This window comes from Strongylocentrotus purpuratus, unplaced genomic scaffold (genome assembly GCF_000002235.5).
Source record: "Strongylocentrotus purpuratus isolate Spur 01 unplaced genomic scaffold, Spur_5.0 spur5_scaffold_19, whole genome shotgun sequence".
Lineage (NCBI taxonomy): Eukaryota > Metazoa > Echinodermata > Echinoidea > Camarodonta > Strongylocentrotidae > Strongylocentrotus > Strongylocentrotus purpuratus.
Genome location: NW_022145604.1, coordinates 8,936,610 through 8,955,029, shown reverse-complemented (window position 1 = coordinate 8,955,029; position 18,420 = coordinate 8,936,610). Strand labels below are relative to the sequence as shown.

General features: G+C 39.3%; 1 protein-coding gene across 3 annotated transcripts; it reads left to right on the top strand.

Annotated features, from left to right (window-relative positions):
* The first annotated feature begins 414 nt into the window (after positions 1–414).
* Positions 415–18,328, top strand: LOC100890755. Of its 3 annotated transcripts, none has more exons than XM_030990228.1 (10): positions 415–510; positions 7,512–7,682; positions 8,231–8,373; positions 9,800–9,991; positions 11,055–11,289; positions 11,864–12,019; positions 13,130–13,279; positions 15,058–16,449; positions 16,965–16,990; positions 17,174–18,328. In XM_030990228.1, exons 3-10 carry the CDS (start codon positions 8,269–8,271, stop codon positions 17,186–17,188), a joined length of 2,271 nt encoding a protein of 756 aa, XP_030846088.1. In that variant the 5' UTR covers positions 415–510; positions 7,512–7,682; positions 8,231–8,268; the 3' UTR covers positions 17,189–18,328. The 3 variants fall into 3 exon arrangements, with proteins under 3 accessions (XP_030846088.1, XP_030846086.1, XP_030846087.1); XM_030990226.1 differs by having other exon boundaries at positions 16,965–16,996; positions 17,087–18,328; XM_030990227.1 differs by lacking the exon at positions 7,512–7,682 and having other exon boundaries at positions 16,965–18,328.
* Positions 18,329–18,420: the final 92 nt, after the last annotated feature.

Here is an 18,420-nt window from a genome sequence, read left to right as displayed (position 1 = left end):
TTATTGAGGGTGACTTGAAAAGTTAATAACTTGGAAGGGAGGGGTGCAACCTGCCACACGCTTCTACCTCTTGGTTGCTTTGATCCATTGCCGAAAATATTTTGGCACCTATCATCCCCCCCCCCCCCCCCCCCCCCCAACCACGGATACAAATCGACACCCCTGATTTATAGGGTTAGATTTAGGGTCAGGAATTTAGGATTAAGGTTAGTACGGTTACCTAAGAAACTTAAGTCTTTAGAAATATAAGCTTCATTGGTGAAGCATTGGTTATCAAAGTATCAAACCAATGGACGTCTGGTCAACCTTTATGGTGGGGTATAATTTATTTAGTTTTTTTTCTTCAAAGAAAAGAAGAGACAAAAAAAATTGAAGGCGCCATCTAACGACGGCTTATGGATATCAATTATCATTGTTACGGTGTTTCGAGGGACGCAGAAAGAAATTACTGACGTTGGAATGCATTATCTACCTCTGTTTCACAACCTTTTCTTCGTTTCGTGAGTCTGGGTAAGTTGTTCTGACATTAATTAATGTTCATGAGTATCGATCTGGAATGTTTCTCGTATTTTTGTTGTTGAACGATTCAATATATTTGAAATAAAAGATACGATCATCAGATTCAGCAAAATAGGACGGGGAAGAGCGGCCACAACCATACGGTACGGTAACCCCAGGGCCAGCGAGCGGCGTCGACGTCGGAGCTGCAGAGCCCGCATAGGAAAACGATTCAAACAGCGGGTTGGGTCACAATTTTTCGAAATGTCAAGAGGTAGATCTAGTAGATCTAATCATAATTTGACTTGCAATATTTTTCGACTCCTCTGGGCATCCGTCCAATCACTTGAAATTATAATTTAAAGAAGTCTTCGATGGGAAAAAGGGTGATTCCTCGACCTCGTCCTAACCTGATCGTTTTGATGATTCATCCATATCGTTGTATTGCGGTGCGCATTGTGACCATAGTTTTCGTGTGACCTGAGTTCGCCAACCCCAAAAATTGGTAAGATTTCAAAAATCTGATATGACCGATGGAAAGAGGAACATAAAATTACTTATAGATCTACATCAAGAACAGTGCCATGTGGAAGTTGGAATAAAATCAGGCTTTTCTTATGCCAGTATCCTCTCACTTGCACATTTTGATTTGCTCATCGCCATTTAGCAACTTCTGCCTCAGGTTTCATGAATTTTCATGAATTCTTACTAAATGTCATTAGGCCATTAAAAAAAATAAACATAAGTGTCCCAGCCCGCTTCCTTTTTTCGGGCCGCCTCCTATTTTTATATATTTTTTTTTCTTCAATTAATTAAAACTTGAAAAAGATACTGCTAAAATGATCTAGATCTAGTCTAGATCTACATGTATTTCTGATTTTAAAAAAATAAATAAATACCGGCGGCCATCTTGAAAAATAGCCTGACTGTCAGGAAAAATGTAACCTCCCGTTACGTTGAGCGTGTTAGCCATTCCTCTGATTGGTCTAGCCTTAAGGGCTCTCTCGAAATGTTTTTTTAATGATATTATTCGAGAGAGCCTTAAACGGCTCCCATACCCCTGCACGGAGAGGCATGTAAACAAAACTCAAAAGTGGTCCAAAATCACACTTTCGCGCACCCGACCAATATTGGACAGTGGCTTTGATAAATTTTGTCGTAGTTTTGGTCTTAATTAGCGCTTTAATTTCAAAATCGGATCTGAAAATAACAAAATAAGAGCAATTTTCTTACCAGACCGATACAGCTCAGCTCCCTTTTCACGTGTACCGTGTGAATTCACGATGTCTACACAATGGTGATGACCTCTGACTAGCACTTCGTAAATTGTGCTGCTTCCGTATAATGCGCTGTATGAGTGTTATTCAGCGCATTATACGGAAGCAGCACATTTACGAAGTGCTAGTCAGAGGTCATCACCATTGTGTAGACATCGTGAATTCACACGGTACACGTGAAAAGGGAGCTGAGCTGTATCGGTCTGGTAAGAAAATTGCTCTTATTTTGTTATTTTTAGATCCGATTTTGAAATTAAAGCGCTAATTAAGACCAAAACTACGACAAAATTTATCAAAGCCACTGTCCAATATTGGTCGGGTGCGCGAAAGTGTGATTTTGGACCACTTTTGAGTTTTGTTTACATGCCTCTCCGTGCAGGGGTATGGGAGCCGTTTAAGGCTCTCTCGAATAATATCATTAAAAAAACATTTCGAGAGAGCCCTTAAGGCTAGATTGGTCCGTTAAGGAAGGTCGTTGTACGTGTGGTGCGACAGCCGTGTTGCCATTTTCATGTTATATTTCCAATATACCAGTATGAGACAGCCGTGTTGCCATTTCCATGTTATATTTCCCATGTTATATTTCCCATATACCAGTATGAGACAGCCGTGTTGCCATTTCCATGTTATATTTCCCATATACCAGTATGAGACGGCCGTGTTGCCATTTTCATGTTATATTTTCCATATGAGACAGCCGTGTTGTCATTTTCATGTTATATTTCCAATATATCAGACTCGGAGTCTCGGCAATTTCATCTTGTGCTTGTTCATACATATTTTATTTCAACAGACTTTATTTAGTTGAATTTCATCGGTACATGCGATCTGGTACGGCATTACTCGCACCACACGTACAACGACCTTCCTTAACGGACCGATCAGAGGAATGGCTAACACGCTCAACGTAACGGGAAGTAAAATGTACCGAGCGGCCATTTTGAAGAAGAAAAAAAAAGGTCCTCCCTATTTTTTAAAAAGGCAGGACGCTAAACATGTTTTTTTTTAATTATTTGGCCTTACTTTATAGTAACATGTATGTTTTCATGCACATATTTACTATTTTAAACGGTTTGAATGAAATTAAGCTCTTGGTAATTCAGGATAAAATCTGATGGATTGTGACAAAGAATATTTTATAAGCAGAATTTGTGGCTTATCATGGTTTTTCATGAAATGGGTTGTCCACTTCGTGACACCTCCATTGGTGGCAGACAAAGATATGACTGCCATGGAGTTAGTTTCATAAAAACAACCACCTGGGTCGCTTTTATCGAAACCAACAAGAAGACTACTACTAGGTCGAGCGTACTCGCACTGATTTGACAAGCTCTTTCCATTCAGTTCTATTCTCCATGATCTTTGGGAGCTCCTGTCTTGGTAGACAGGTGTCTTTTTCTAACTGGTCAATGTAAGTCATTGCTGGGCGCCCTCTGGTGCGTTTGTCCCTTGAGGGCTCCCAGAAGAGCATTTGTGAAATGATTTCACTCTTGCTCCTCCAGCAGTGCCCACTGAAACGGAGGTGACGGTCTCTCAGTCTGGCTTAGATCGGTGTAATGTTCCTATACAGTTCAATATTGGTCATATGGTCACTACAGTTGACATTTAGTGCTGCTCTCAAGAGTCTTGTATACGACCATCCAGTTGTTTTGCCAGGCTACTCGTCAATGTTTAGGCTTCTGATCCATAGAGCAGTACAGTTACCACTGAAGCCCTAAAGAAACGGGCTTTCAGTTTTCTACCGAGGTTTGATTTCCAAATGGCTGTTAGCTTGTTCAAAGCCGTCCAGGCTTTCGCCTTTCGGATATTCAGGTCTTGTTTTGACTGATCAACCCAATGACAAGACAGTCCTAAATTTATCAGCCATCTACGGAGATGTCTCTGATCCTCCTATTCCTAAAAGGCTCAAACATATCACAAAGAGCTTACTATCTTTTGAAATTGATAAAATTAATAGCTATACCGGTAGTCACCATTCTACCGAGTTTAAAATAAAACTAATCTTTTGGAAAACTGCAATTATCTAAATGAATTACACTGTAGCATTAAAAAAAAGATTCAAAATTTGAGTAGATTATACCATAAACCTACTTGTAAAATACAATCAAGATTATTTAATTTCATGACCAGTAAATCAGTTTTGTTGTAAGATGGGAAACCCCAGATACTAAAATACACCCTTATATTATTCTTAGCAAAAATATGATGCTATGAAAGTTTTTTCCGATATTTTAGGCTTTAACAAAATATTAAAATAACAAAATTTCTACATTCCAGACAATTAAACACATATTATACCGGTATGTAAGCTACAACACATGTATTAAGTTTACACATTTGGAGATAAATTTATCTAAAAATAAATACGAGTCCCAAAAAAATAGAGAATACTCTTCTGACTATGGCTTGCCTGGCGTGGCAGACCATCCCTGCAAGGAGTTTACAATGTGGAAATAAAGATGTATACCGAGAGTCAGTGGAAAAGCCCTTAGATAAACATGGCATATTTTCATAAAATGTTCAAATTAAACAAAGGATAACTCCCTGTTTATTAAAAATTAAATGTGTAGAAAGAATACTGGTATGGAAACCAACCCTTCATAGCATCAGCTCCTGCTCTGTTGAATGTTCTACCTTTTCAAAATGATAAAGAATATTTTTAGGGTATTTTTTTTAGAAATCCCTGAAAACCCATCTTTCTTGCAGTACATGTAGTGTCACATTTTTCTGTATTACGATTATGTTTTCCAGTTCTATAATGATACAGTATAGCAGAGATGCTAGTCTTCAGGCTTTTGCCTGATTTCAGGCCCTGACAACTTTCTATTTCAGGCTTTTTCAGGCTTTATATTGCACAGTACATATGGGGCTGTAACATGTTCTGGCTTCTTCTCAGTACATGTGAGTAGAACTGACTGGCATCCCTGAGTATAGGGATTCAAATTGTTATTATCATGCACTACAAATTCAAAGTGACTCTTCTTATTAAGTAGCAAGAAGAAAGGAGAAAAGGGAGAGAAAGGGTGGGGGGGGGGGGTACTATCAAAGTACCCCCTCCCCCCCAAGAAGAATGAAAATTACACAATTTGTGTCTTCTTACTGACTGACTGAAACTCTTCAGGTTATTGCTTATTAATAAATACCTGTACATGAAAATGTGAAAACGTAATCAGCACTTGATTTTTGTAAAGTAGAATCTCCTATTGTGTATTGTAATTAATGGCTTTTTTACTGTACATGCTATTAAAGGCTAATGTACATAGCGACACAGTGTGAACCGGGAGCAGGGTTTCAAAATACACATTGCATGGTTGCCAAAGAGACACATGTAAACATTCTGGCATCCTGAGTGGTTAAAAGCTAGTCAAGGATGAGGTACAATTAGTGGCATGAACCCATATTGGCTGGTAAAAGCATTTGAAATTATTCATCCTTCAGAAAATATTAATTAGGTACAGCATCTTAATACATGTCTGTACATGTACATTGTACAGTACATGTATGTAATTGGGTTATAAATAAAATGTGTATAAAACTAAACATGTCTCCTTAATTTGTTTACCTTGTACATGAATCTTTCCTTTCTTTTCCTCTCATTGTCATTCTGTCCATCTCTTCCTTCTTTCTCTAGATCTCTCTCCCTCTCTTTGACTCTCTCTCTCCTCTCTCTCTCTTATTCTTTGTCTTTCTCTATATTTTGCCTTTTGTCTTTATTTCTCTCTCTTTCTCTCTCTGTCTTTATGTCTGTCTTTGCCCCCCCCCCTTCTCTCTCTCTAGAGCTCTCTCTATCTATCTATCTATCTATCTATCTCTCTCTTTCTTGTTGCCAACATAAAACCTTTACCTTTGATCTCTCTAGCTATCTCTGTTCTTGCAGAGCTATATTTCTTTCTCTCCCGCTCTGCAAACATACATGTACATGTACATGTACACTGTATATGATGCTTTGGATCAACAAACATATTTGTCATTATCATTTCAGTCGCAATTCTTCCTTTCTTTCCTTTAAAAAAATGATATATACATGTATATTTTTTTATTTATTATGCAAAATGTACATCATAAATGTGTACGTGATGTGTTTCCAAATAAAGTAATATGACTCCATGCAGTTTGGAGGATGTAATGTGCACTTTTGCCAAAGTCCAAATCTATCTTAAAGATATCCTGGAAACTTTCCATCATTTGTCACCCACAAAGCATAACATCATTACATTTATAGCATTACAAATGACCTTTACTATTTGTTCACTCAAGCTTGATACAAACTGCGCACTTGTGTACGTACGCTTGGCTCCGTGCCTGTTATTTGTGCCAGACATTAGATGGCCTACTATTATCTGCGAGTGAATATGTTTTATTGATTGCTTTGATGCCTCAGCAAACGAGCTGTGGAGGGATTGCGTAATTCTATAAATAGACCTAGGTGTAATATTGTGAATGCTCCAGATACAAATTTTTCCACTGCCTGGTAGTAAAACTGATATTTGTAAAACCAAAAACATGTACAATATTTTTCCGCTGCCTCATAATGTATCTTGGAAATTTAACAAAGCACGCAAAGCACTATTCAACATTAGAATCTTCTACAGAATACACATAAACAAGCAGTATTACAGAATAATTAATACAGCTTTACTTCTAAAGCTCAGGTATCGGACAGACGTGGCTTACAAACAAGAGGCGGTTTGAGTGTTGTTTTGCGTGAGGAGCAGGAGACAGAATTAATTTTTTGTTGAAGAAGAGGATGATCAGAGATTGTGAGAAATTTCGGCATTAATTGTAAGATGTTGGAAAAATGTTGGATTTCAAGAGCGAGAAGTATGTTGTTCATCTACATACATGTACATGTACCTGTACTTGTTCTGGAGACCAGTGGATTATATCAAGAATGGATTTGAAATGGTCTTGCGATTTTGCTCTAACAATTTATAATGCTACATTTTTTTAAATGTATGTTTGAGGGAGCATGTGCAACCCTTTCCAGTGTTAATGCATTTAACGCAGGTATGAAAGATAAGACTGCAATATACTGTAGATACATGTATGTAACATTGAATTTAGGCTTTGCATCTTTAGTTGTTCATGCCAGATGCTGACAGATTCAGGCTACCGTATGCTCAAGTTGAAATTTTGATACAAAGTATGTTTTAATTCGGTCTGTGTCTGGAGAGTAGAGAGTCAACACTAGATCAAAGATACATGTACCGGTATGTAACCCTTGCCAGTCCTTATGCGTACCGTTATTACAGGGTCTGAATGAGAAGGCTATGCACTGTATCTTTAGCTGCTCCTGACAGAGACAACAAAGTTAGGCCTTGCTCAAAATGAAATATACATGTTTTAATTATTAATGTTTGTGTGTGAGGACTAGATAAAAGACACTGGGTGGTACCAGCATCATGCAACTCTCACTTTGCCTTATTAATCATTTTATGCATCAACTGTTGCCTTGTACTTCTTTCCAATTTTTTTAAGCTTAACAAATTTAGAGAGTGAGCATCTCCCTTGCATTGTTTCCATACATGTACATACCTGTATGTACCTGTTTTTGATATGTATTTTTTTTCTTATTTTTTATGTTTTAATACTTTTCATCACATACCCGAAGTTGCACCTTATCAAATCATGTACATATGTACATGTAGGATTAATGGAAATGCTGACTGCTTGTAAATCTTCTAGCTACTTTTGCTTATTTCTTAAATCTGTTTTTTGTTGTTTCTCTGTCCATAGGTAACTACAGCTTTGTAATTGTTGGTTCCCCATGCCACTGAAAACGAGCTTCTGAAGTAGAACCTAGGATCAAGGGGTGAGAGAATTATGGCTAGAGGGGTCTGTATTGTTAGGCATCTGAAAGAACAGTAAACTGAAGTGCAAATATTGCCTTTTGGAAGTTCAGCACAGGTACAGTAAGATGTCTCAGTCTCTCATATCTTTAATAAAAGTTAACCGAAAAATATATAATGTATGGTGTTGTATATCTGTTCAATGCGCCAAAATGTTACGCTTTCTGCTTCTCTCTCAATGCTCACTTAACAGATTTGATTTCTATCTCTCCCTTCCTCCCTCCCTCTTTCTTTCTTTCTTTCTTTCTAATCTCTATACCCCTTCTCTCTCTCTCTCTCCTTATCTATTTGGGATATCCTTTGTGTAGTATATATTCTATCAATGTTTCAATTTGTAATCCTTTAGAACCTACGATAGATCGGTAAAGGAGTAAATGAACAAGTAAAATTCAGGTACACATCTGCCCCCAAGAGTTATGTTAAAATTGAACTTTTCTTATCTGAACATTTCTCTGTCTCTATCTCTCTCTCTCTCTCTCTCTCTCTCTATCTCTCTCCCTCCCTCTATCTCTCTCCTGATTGCTTGTTGTCTACAAAAGAGTTACTAATATGTAAATCTGATATTTACAATCGTCTCTTTTTTTCCTCATTTGAAATCACTTCCAGGATGGGTAGATCAGAAGAAGTGAGTGATCGATGAGAGAATGAATGAGGATGTGAAGATCACAGATCTGCCAGCGCTGACCCACTCCAAGCTACACATAGGACACAGCTTTGTGTGGACTCACCTCTTCCCTGAAACTGCACAGGTATGCTTCTCCATAAGCTGCATTTTCATTGAAAGCAAAGACTATTGTTTTTTCTGGCATTCCAGGAGTTTTTTGGATGTTGGTGGGCAACAAACCCATTTAAACACAACCAATTTGTTTTCTTTCTTTTTTTCTCTCAAATCCACTGCTGGAGCATTTTTTTTTGTTAATGCCGACCGAAACTCCACCGGTTTGTGCAGTGTAAACACTTGCGCTCAAGACACCGATGAATTCATCTAGTTTGTGGTCATGTGTCTCTCTGTGTTTCCATGCTAACGCATGGCACAACTCACTGAAACCCAGAATAGCAAACACCAACTGTTTTTATGGGTTTTTCTAGTAGTGTAAACAGTAGTATAAAAAAAAACAATGGTGGTGTTTCACATTGGTTTTCTGCAATGTAAATGGGCCTTACAGTTCGTGTAAAAAAGTGTGTATAAACAAAAGTGTACTGAACTTTGGTAGCTCCTGATTAATAAGTCATAACCAATATGACTTTGAAATTGATTTCATGATGAAGAGTAACTTATTTTCTGTCCAATGATAATCTAGTCATAATATCTCTGCCACGGATGAATGATCGTGCACCAGGATCTTTCAAAAAGTGTTGTCAAAATCGCCTTGTATCAAGTTTGGTACGAATGTGTGTCAGGTCAAATGCAAGTACGTGCTTTGGTCTTAAATCCTTTTAAAAAGTTTAATCATGCTTCGTGCTTCAGTGCTTCATTGTGATGCTTTTGTATAGGCTTTCACAGACCTTATTGTGATCCACAGGATAACCTTTAATTATTTTGAACAGCCTAGCAAATAACTTCTTGTCTCATGGTATCTATGTTCTCTCTGCTCACATGCCAGCTGCGCCATTTCACACGCGTAAGGAGCAAAAGGTGCTTATCTTGAATAGCGAATGAAAGCTCAAAGGTTACTACACCCAAATGCAAGAAAGGACACATATGATAAATGTCAAAGAAATGGACAGCAGACTTTCATTAAGAAGAGATAACATCCCAAATAAACTTTTTTCATTTTGTATCACTCAATGAGAAGGGTTACCTTAAACAAGGGATACAAATAAATTTAAGATTAAGAATTTATTCAATTTGAAACCCAATAGTCCTTTTCAGGCCTACCCACATGGTGTAACCGCAAACTTCCCATTTTATACATACCAACAATTTACTTGAGGAGGCGCGATAGCTCACGTTGGTAGAGCAGTGGTCTCTTAATTCGGCGACCCGGGTTCGAAACCAAAGCGATGCACCAGTGCCCTTTGGTAAGGCATTAATCCTCATTACGAAGTCTCTTAGAGAGGACCTAAAACCATCGGTCCTCTGGTCGCTTACTAACAAGCATTTATGCTTTCTCAGCAGTCAGGTAAAAGTAACCACCACTACACCCCTCATTTATTTTTTTAAATTGATATCAGGTTCCTAAAACTCGTAGCAAGCATGCCACCTGCCATCACAATGGGGCTATCTACCTGTACGGCGGGGTGTGTGGTAACGTCTCCCTCAAGGACATGTGGAGGTTTGAACCCAGCTCAAGCCTCTGGACCAAGCTAGAGTGCCGTGGGGACACCCCTCCCCTCCTACAGGAACACACTATGGTTGGATATAAGGTATTTATATGACTTCTTCTTATATTAAAGGCAATCCCAGGCAATTCTGTTTGTTTAAAGTGATGCTTGCATTTCCATAATTTGATTTAAAAAGTTTGTACAACAAGCAGAATTGACAAAAGACTTAACTCCGTTTCATTGACAATCAGCCATGCATGAAGTCTTTCATCTATGTCTGATCGTCAACGAAACAGAGTTAAGTCTTTTGTCAATTCTGTTTATTGCTACGGCAGGCAGCCAGTGAAAACAAATTTGTTTAATCAAATTTTGGAAATGCAAGCATCACTTTAAAGCCCCACTGTCCTACTTGTAGCTACTTGCTCCCTCTATATAGAAAACTTCCCCAATCGGTGCCTGTTGGTCCCCCATGATCCTCTTTTTCTTATGTTAGTTGAGAGCTGAGTTAATGAGATAGCCACATGTCAGTGACCTCGCTGTGTGGTCTAATCCCTTCTGGCCCAGTAGTATTGACGGTCTTTAAACAAACAGAACTTTGTTATTCCTGGCTCATTTTTCCTGATTGAGGTGTCATATGAAAGAGCAGAAACTGAACTTTCTAGAAATGTGAATTTTTATTCGAAATTCAGATACCGTTGCCAAATGACGTTTTGGTTTCCTTCGTTCAAATTGCTTTTAATCACTCATGCATGAAATATGCATCATACAGTGCATCAAATGAAAGAGGAGGATCTAAGCTTTACAAATATGTGTCATTTATAAATTGTAATTGGGTCACACTCAAAACACATTATGGATAGCATATATAATGTTAATAGTTCATATGCTGAGGTCAAAGGTCATGTTAGATGAAAAGTAAGTTTTTACTTGTATACGTTGTTCCAAGTGCAACCCAACTTTATAGATCAGGGATATCCTGTGGCAGTGTTCATGTAATTTAGTCACAGGTGGGCAAGACACAATATGGCTATTGATTTCCTTGTATTATAAATTGTATTATAAGTCTGGAGACTAACCTTATCATATTTTACAGTAAAATTTGAAGAAAAAAATAGATTCTTGAATTGACCTTCGACCCGCACACCACCGTCTCTCTCACATGCAGGAATCCATCTTCATCTTCGGTGGTCTGTGCGGGTTTGACAACCCCGGAGAGACCTCTCTCTGGATCCTCGACCTCACAAAGTTCACCTGGCAGAAGCAGGTCATCACCTCGGAGGTCATGACCCCTACCAGTCGCAGAGGTCACTCGGTGGTGTGTCACAACGGAGGGATGCACCTCTATGGAGGTCATGTGGACCTCAAGGGATCCTGTAATGAACTCTGGACCTTGGATTTCGGTGAGCACTTTCACAAGTCTTGCAGATCGTTATTACACAGTACGCCCCAGAAGAAAAGCCCTGATAAAGGTTATTGGGGCTCTTTTGCAAAGACGACGGGAGAATTACGACGCTCTTCCTTAGTGTTTAGGGATGAACGCTATCATGGCGGTGTAGGATCGTGAAAATCAACAAGACTTAAATGCACATTTTGTTTTTTCGCTCGCGTTACCGTCTTTGCCTTCCATCTTTGCGAAAGTGCCCTATTGTGAGCAAAATACATTGTATGAGCTCTACAATCATAATTCCTTGCTTTTCAAAAGAATTAATATGCTTTTAAATGATGTATACTTCAATGGCATTAATCCATTTAGGCTTCACTGAGCAGCATTCTTTTGAAAATGCCATATCAAAAAAAAATTGTGCTAGATTTTGGTAAAACCGTGAAAACTTCAATATTTCATGCTAGCATGACATAAGGGAAAATGTAAGCTTCAAAGAATGATTATGCAAAATTGTGATCGTATGATGATGTGCATTTAAATAAGAAGTTACAAACAATAGGTGCACATACTGATTCCCTCTCTCTCAATAGAAACCTTGTACTGGCACACCATGGTGTATAATAACCAGGACCCTAGCCCGCCTCCCAGACACGGTCACTCAGCTGTCATCCATGATAACGCCATGTACATCTACGGTGGTAGCAAGAATCTTCAGCGACTTCAAGACATGTGGAAGTGGGACTTTGGTGAGTTTTGAAACATTGGCCAGGGGGGCGTTTCACAGAACTTGTCATCAGTGACAAATGACAGTCACTGATTTTGGTCATTTGTCATTGAAAAAATGCTTTGTGAAACGAGCCCCAGGGGGGTGTTTCACAAAGACTAAGATTGACTTAAAGCTGGACTTAACTATGGCAGGCCATTCATGCCACTGGTTGCTCTCACTATTGGTCTCTCAGTTATGATCTTTAGATAATATTTTTTCCTTCAATAATGAACCATCACAAAATGTAAATTCTGCATTTTTGTGATCACGATTTATACGTCATTTGAGAAACTAATGCCTGGGATGGTTAGAGGAACTAGTGGCATGAACGGCCTGCCGTAGTTAAGTCCAACTTAAAGACAATCTTAGTCTTTTTAAAACACTCCCCTGGCATAAGGCTGAGATCTGGTTGTTTCAAAAGCATATTGATTGAGCTATGCATGTTCATGTAATTGGCTGTTACTGCACCTGTGACTACTTTAAAGAGACTAGGTAACATTTTTTCAGCTGAGAGATAATGGTGCGAAGGTAGTGACTTCAATGCTAGATGTACAATTAAAGATAATCTGAAAGTTTGAGTTTGAGAACATTATTAATGATACAAATTGGGGAAAACTGATCTGATCAATTCCTTAATTCTCCCAACTATAAGCAATGAATTGGCTCTACATGTACATGTATATGTATATACCATTCCGGACATATATATATATATATATATATATATATATAATTCCTGCAAAGCTCTCCTGAATTTGATGTTGGCTGCAAGAGGGACATAGTATCTTTAATATACAGTAGGCTTGCGGATGCTCCATGTGAGAGAGAGGGAGGATTGAGGAGTTCTGAAAAGGACTCTCGGTAATCTTTCTTGAGGGTTTTCTTGAGGGTTCTCAAGATTACAGAGAGTCCTTTTCAGAACTCCTCAATCCTCCCTCTCTCACATGGTGCACCCGCAAGCCTACTGTATATCTACATCACCATGCAAGCCGACACTAATACAAGCAGTATCTTTAATGTTTAATTATATTTGTATCGCTTTGATATATGCAATGCATGATTTTTGATATATCCACAATTCTAATGACAGGGAGTCGTCAGTGGACAAAGGTCCGTTATTGGCAGGGCCCACCAGCCCTTCATGGCCACTCTGCGCTCTCACTCGGGGACTCTATGATGATCTACGGTGGGGAAGACAAGGACGGGGGATTCAGAAGCGACCTCTGGATATTCAGTTACAGTAAGTATGACTGCTTCACTAGTTTGTAACAAGTACAGGGGGGTGTTTCACAAAGATCCTAATTTGGACTTTAAAATTATGGAAAGCCGTTAGCATCTTTGAAAATATTTTTTTTAAGTTATCATAAAAGGCATTAAATGTGCTCTATTATCAAGGAGATTTCATGTTGTTGATGTGGAATTTATGAAAAGTCTAAAATACTTGAATTTATATAGAGGGCACAAGTAGCTACAAGTAGTGCAGTGGGCCTTTAAGTCCAACTTAGAGCTAAGTTCTACTTAGGATCTTTGTGAAACACCCCCTGATTGGCTCAAGTCCATATGAACACTGTTGCCCATAAAATTGGGATGATTTTTTTCTTACCTCTCTTCGATCATGAAATGCTTGTAACAATATAACACTTTAAGTGGGCTTAAAGAGAAGGTTGAGTTCTGGGAAGAGGTGAAAAATAATTTGTGAGCGTTATCATTGTTATTATGCAAGTGTGGAAGAACATCAGATTAAAAATGTTTCCTGAAAAGCATGGCTCTTCAAATGCCATAATATTCTAAATATGGCATATAACAGCATAAAAATTGGGACAGATTTTTCCGCTACATGTTTGTGTAGTCCCATATACATCTTTCTCTGTACTGTGCTTGTAACTTTACCGAGACTGCCCTGGCCCAAATTTATTATCATTTTGATGATTCCAGAACCTTGCAGTACACACCAATACTTATATGCTATAGATGATCAACTTTTTTTTTATTCAACACTGTTTCTTTCACAATGCAATCGCATGACCAGAACTCAACTTTATCTTTAAGTCCGCGATATAAACTTTTTATGACCAACTTTAGGGAGAACTTGCAGTAGTATTTGATATGAACATTTGAACATGTAAAATTCTAATGATCAAGGTTCAAAATAGTCATGTGATAATGAAATAATCATTTTGAGAGACTACATGCTTCCTTGAAATCAGGGGAAATCTGGAAATTGAGTTCCATTTTTAACTCAGGGAATAAGATAAAATTGCTTATATACAGTTGAACCTGTCTATAGGGAGTGCCCCTGGGAAACAAAAAAAAAGTGGTCTTTGTAGACAGGTTCCTTTAGTACATGTTTCAATGAGATACCATTTTCAAGGGAAACAAAAAATGAGGTCTTTTTAGACAGGTGGTCACTAAAGCAGGTTTGACTGTATTAGGAGAAAGTCACGAAATATCATATTTATCAGTATTTCATAGGCCCATGATCGGGGCTTGACACATTGATGCCCACAATCCAAGCCTGGTCCCCCAATATTTTGTAATTTTCACATAAGGCTCACGCATGCAGACCATAAAAAAATAACTGGGCCCTGCTTCATAAAACTTGATATCAATAACAAGTTACAAGCTACTGAAATCATGGCATCTGATTGGCTGAGAGCAAATTTGTCATAGAAATTTAGCAGTTGTTATAGACAAGTAACATAAGTAATATAACAAGTTTAATGAAACGGGCCCCTGGACCCCCTTCCCAAAAAGTTAGTGTGGAGCCGTGCCATAGTCAAGCTCTTATTTTTATCTTGCGTCCAAAGAGTGTATCCCCTTGATGATTGGCAGTGGTTTTGTAGCGTGTATAATGTTTCCTTTAATTAATGGTCCTTGAATTTTGAAATTTCGTCAGGGATAAATCAGAATTGTCGTGAAATACTTGGAACCCTGAATTCATGTAAGTCAATGAAAGTTTCAAGACTTTGGAGGAAAAAGAGATTGAGCTTTTGTTTTCATGATCATTCTCTTCCCTAGGCTCTGAGAGTTGGACCAAGGTGCCTTACAAGGGTAGTATCATCCCCTCACCCACCATCCACCAAACCTTCGAAATGGACATCCCACAGTCCGCCTCCCTCTACCCACCACAAGATGAACGTTCCCTCTCCGCCCCCTTCCTGCAGCGACCCAGCATGTCATCCCTCCACGTCAGACCCCATCAACGACCCCATTCCTCCCCTCCTTACTCCATCGAGACCGCCAAGAGTGGCATGAAGGAGAGGGTCTTCAGGAACAAAGTCCACCCCAATAGCGGCCAGACTACACCCGTTGATGAGGGTAACCATGGTGATACAGTGATGATGTTGCGCAGGGATGCAGATGATGATGATGTTCACGGCGATGACAGTGGTACTGAGGATGATATTGATGAGGAGGAAGATATTTACAACTCAAGGATTTTCATTCCCGCCAATGAGCTGACAACCTCCAGCAGGGAGAACTTGCTGGAAGACGAAGCAAGTCAGAATACTGATACAACCATCAGGACTTTCAGGAAAACGAAAGTGAGACCGGTAGGGATGGATGCTATGAGCCCATCGGATGAAGAAAGAATTGAAGAAAAGACTCTAACATCTGCTTTTGGAGATTTACTGTTGACAGACCTTGATCGATTGAATCACAATGATATGACTGCCTCAAGAAACGCGAAAATCCCAAGCATACCTCGGGTTAGTATTGAGGACTACGATAAAAGTAAAACTGAAAAACCCCAAACAGTAATCAGTAGGTCGCATGGATTTGGAAATGAAATGTCTGTCGGGAATGCTGAGTGCAATAATCTTGCAAAGTTCAACAAGAGACCACAAATTATCCAGGTGCTGCCAAAATCCAAATCGGATGAAATCCCCCTGTTGAGCTGTTCCATCGATGACATGAACTTGAAAAACAAGTGGCTGTCAAGCGAGCAATTCGCATTTGTGAACGATGGTTTTACCATTGGCGATGACACTTCGAAGCCTCCGTGCCGTCCTCGATCAAATAGTTTAACAGAGCAGAAGTTGATTGTCGAAACCCTGCGTGATGAGCGCCATCTCTCTCTCAATGATTTGCCAAACATGGCGACGCTAATTCTTCAGCAGCATAACAGGACGTCCACGCACAAAATCCATGAATATCATAAAGAACCTACCAAACGTGGAGAGAAACGTCCCGTGCTGAAGAAACGATCTCAAACCGACCACGCCCTCTATGCAAAGACCATGCAATATAAGACCGAAGGTTTCAATGGGAATGTTCCCATTGGCAAGGGGCGCCACCATTTACCCGTACCTGTACACCTCTATGTGTTTGGTGGTCAGGAACATAATGTTAGCAGTGTGCACAAGTACCAGACCAGGCTGCCAGTCTTCAGGTGTACCATTGTACCAGGTGAGTCCTCTTCTTGGTTTTAAGCCTCTCTGCACTAGTTTGGCATGGAGGGATAAGACCTCCCTGCAAAATTGCTGGCAGGTGGTTATCTCATCAACTCAGCTCTCAATTAACATAAGAAAAAGGGCATCATGGGAAATCAACGAGTACCGCTTAGGTATTGTTGGCTGTATAGAGGGCGCAAGTAGCTATAAGTAGTGCAGTGGGGCTTGAAGGCTTACCCAAACAGTACATGGGCTTTTAAGGTGAAATGAGTTGAAGGTACTATTCAGGAAGATAAAGATGAGAACATTCTTACACTTTAAGAAGGATGTTTCCTGTTTGTTTAGTTTTTTCTGTGACAACAAAAGGAAATCGTTCGGGTGGGGAGAGAGGAGGAGGTGTGGGGTAGAAGGGAAGAACAAAGTAATTTCTATCAATACCTTACAGAGGCACCACTAGTTGCAATATGTACTATTTTATTATAATGTGTACTAACTTTATGTTATATTGCTTTTATATTATTTAATTCACAGGGAAGCTGTCACCTAGTCAAATCCAGGCACTACTTCACTGACAAGAGTTCTGACCTTTGACCTCCCATATCTTCATCGTAGCAAGAAGAGTGGAGATAGTCACGTAACCGGAAGTTGGACTCCTTCACTGACAACAAGAGTTCTGACCTTTGACCTCCCATATCTTCATTGTAGCAAGAAGAGTGGAGATAGTCACGTAACTGGAAGTTGCACTCCTTCACTGACAACAAGAGTTCTGACCTTTGACCTCCCATATCTTCATTGTAGCAAGAAGAGTGGAGATAGTCACGTAACCGGAAGTTGCACTCCTTCACTGACAACAAGAGTTCTGACCTTTGACCTCCCATATCTTCATTGTAGCAAGAAGAGTGGAGATAGCCACATAACCGGAAGTTGCACTCCTTCACTGACAACAAGAGTTCTGACCTTTGACCTCCCATATCTTCATCGTAGCAAGAAGATTGGAGATAGTCACGTAACCGGAAGTTGCACTCCTTCACTGACATCAAGAGTTCTGACCTTTGACCTCCCATATCTTCATCGTAGCAAGAAGAGTGGAGATAGTCACGTAACCGGAAGTTGCACTCCTTAACTGACATCAAGAGTTGGGACCTTTGACCTCCCATATCTTCATCGTAGCAAGAAGAGTGGAGATAGTCACGTAACCGGAAGTTGCACTCCTTCACTGACATCAAGAGTTGGGACCTTTGACCTCCCACATCTTCATCGTAGCAAGAAGTACTGTGTACTGCTCATATTATCAGACGAGGGGTAGCGAAAAGTAATCATCTACAAAAGCATATTTCCCTTTGAAAGTGGCCTGTTAGTTTGCAGCTAGGCAGGAAACTTTTGTCTACGTATCTGCAAGGAAGATCCAGTTAAGCACATGCCTGACATATTTTCTCCTGGCAGCATCAAGATGGTACAAAGGGAATGAGCTAGATAGGACTTCATCTCTTAAATCTTGAGTAAAGTGCTCATTATCACCTCTGTCTACATCATAACAAGAATTGTGGGAGTTTTGTTGTGCAAAACAAGACAGTGATGCGTGTGTTCATTCATCCATTACAGGATCTATCTACTCTTGTTAAGGCTGTTAATTCACCTATCATACACTGATCACCCTGAGAGCTTCTCAAGATAGATGAAGTCAATTGGCAGGCATCAACAATTTAAGAGTATAATAACTTTCATTATCAAAACAGACTCATTATTCATCTGAATCTCCATGTTCGCCTCTAAATCTGAGCTTTATAGTGCTCAGCAACGTGCCAATTCCTTATCAAAATTATGTTATATTTTGTTTGCATATTTGTATGTAGAAAATTGGATATTATATCTAACATGTGTGCTAATGCAATAGATACCTGGGCCCTGTCTTACAAAGAGTTGATATCAATCGCAACTATGTACATAAGAGATAGGAGACTGCAAACTTGCGATTGTTAAGAGGACT